The sequence below is a fragment of the Plasmodium cynomolgi genome (genome assembly GCF_000321355.1).
Source record: "Plasmodium cynomolgi strain B DNA, scaffold: 0467, whole genome shotgun sequence".
Taxonomy (NCBI): Eukaryota; Apicomplexa; class Aconoidasida; order Haemosporida; family Plasmodiidae; genus Plasmodium; species Plasmodium cynomolgi.
Genome location: NW_004192909.1, coordinates 1 through 2,087, shown reverse-complemented (window position 1 = coordinate 2,087; position 2,087 = coordinate 1). Strand labels below are relative to the sequence as shown.

Below are 2,087 nucleotides of genomic sequence, written 5' to 3'. Positions count from 1 at the left end.
TTTCTTTTAGGGGGGCCTCTCCTCTCCAGGGGCTGCATCTTATATTACCCTAGAGTAATTTTATAATAAGGCCGCTTTTCTTTTCCTTCCCTTGATTTTTTTGAAAAGCACTTAATATTTTTTCTGCATAATAATTTTGTGATCCCACCACATTTGCTTTCATTTGATTTTGAAACATTATCTTCTTAACTGAATGCATCGCGCTTATCGGCGGAAAGGAAGCGCTTATTTGTTTTCATTGCAACTGCACTCAGCTTCTATAATGGAGAATCCCGTTGACGCAGAGTTTAACAAGCGCGTCGTTCCAAGTAGGCCGCTTTCGATGGAAAGAGTTCATGGATGTTATTATATATATAGGCGTTTAGTGGCGGAAGGAAGGCCAGCTCAGGCAGTGCACTATTTATTCAACTGTGCAGGGAAATGTTTTTTCGTGTTTCGCGAAGGCATATTATTACGTCTTATTTGTATGGCATAATGGTGCAGCATATTTTTTGCCCATGACGTATATGATCTCTCCGCTGCGCACAACTACTAACGAGGAGAAAATAGCCCTTTCAGCAAAGCGTGCCATCGTGAAGAAAAAAAAAAATAACCCTCCACAGTGCATACATATTATTACATAAGTATATAATACCTGCTTGAGGTTTATGCTGATTTGCTCGCTGCAACTACTTCACATCACCCTCTCCCCGAGAGAAACGAGAACGGTAGCCCCATGAAGATGCTAGCCCTGCTGGAAAAAAGATCCAGAAGCATTTTCTACGTAGCCGGCCATGAGCGTACCTACATACATATACTTATATTTTTCTACGCGCATAACCTTCTCACTACTAATTTGAAAATTGCATTAAAAAAAGGGGACCCACGTAGTTTTTTTTTTTTTTTTTAAAACAATTACAAATATTTTTTACGTTCGTACAAAAACATAATTTTTATTTTATTTTAAAATAAATAATTTTTTTTTTATTATTCTGAAGATACAATCATATGTATTTTTCCTCGCATTTTGATTTACGTTCTTGTTAGTTATATTTTACTTTCCGTCCAGGTTATAAAATAATATACCCCAATCTGCTTTTGCAAATACAAAAGATACTGACCAATCCATAAAACCTGAATCTCATTCTAGATCTAGACATAAAAAAAAACTAAACCCTGAAATCTAAAGCTAAACACTAAACCCTGAACCCTAATCCTATGAATTTACGAAAATCTCCTTTACTTAGAATTACTTTAACATGCCTTTAATAGAATTACAATCAGAAATTTTTTATGATAAGTTGAAATTTTCTAATGAAGAATTAAATAAAAATACAGAGGAATGTAAATTACTGCATTTTATAGACAGGCAAGATTCAGAAATTATAGGTATTTGTAAATATCTTGTAAAATATCTAAAAACTAATTATAAAAATGAAATTGAAGAACATTTGAAGGATCAGCATTGTAACCTTTTGAGCCTTTGGATAATTGAACAGTTGATTGAGAAATTTCCAGGTAATACTGGAAGTGTTATTAATGCCTATGGTAAACTTAAAAATATTTTAAGCCATGCTTTTAAAGGTGACTATGAATCAGATATCGATAATTGCCTGCGTCTACTATATGTATACCCATACGATAACTGGAAAAAGAGTAAGGATCTTTATGAGTATTTTGTCAATTATGATAAATTTAATAAATTAGATGATATTACTGATGAGCAATGCAAGGAATATGAAGATTACTTCCAAAATAAATCTCCACTCTATGATGAATTTGACACATTATATATTAAAGCATTTAAGGATCAGAATAATGTTTTTTATAGAAAATGTAAAGATTACAACCCGAAAAACCCGATACGTAAATTAAAATGTGAAAAAAAAATTTCAGAACAAGAAAAGTCAAATGGAGTTTCACCTGATACTGATATAATAGTTCGTACAGAATTTTCTGGTATAAATCCTAATTCTACAAAAACATTTGGCAATGTGTTCTTGGGAGTAGTTGCAACTTCCATGATATCTGGCTTATTATATAAAGTAAATCAAATATTAATAAAACATACGGACTGTATAAATTTTTAATAAATTATTTGCTATACA

General features: G+C 32.2%; 1 protein-coding gene across 1 annotated transcript; it reads left to right on the top strand.

Moving 5' to 3' along the window:
* Positions 1–1,238: 1,238 nt before the first annotated feature.
* On the top strand, positions 1,239–2,069 carry PCYB_004240 (hypothetical protein; the record flags this gene model as incomplete). The annotated part of the gene is made up of 2 exons (XM_004227845.1): positions 1,239–1,497; positions 1,564–2,069. The coding sequence occupies 2 exons, from the start codon at positions 1,239–1,241 to the stop codon at positions 2,067–2,069; spliced, it is 765 nt and encodes a 254-aa protein (XP_004227893.1).
* Positions 2,070–2,087: the final 18 nt, after the last annotated feature.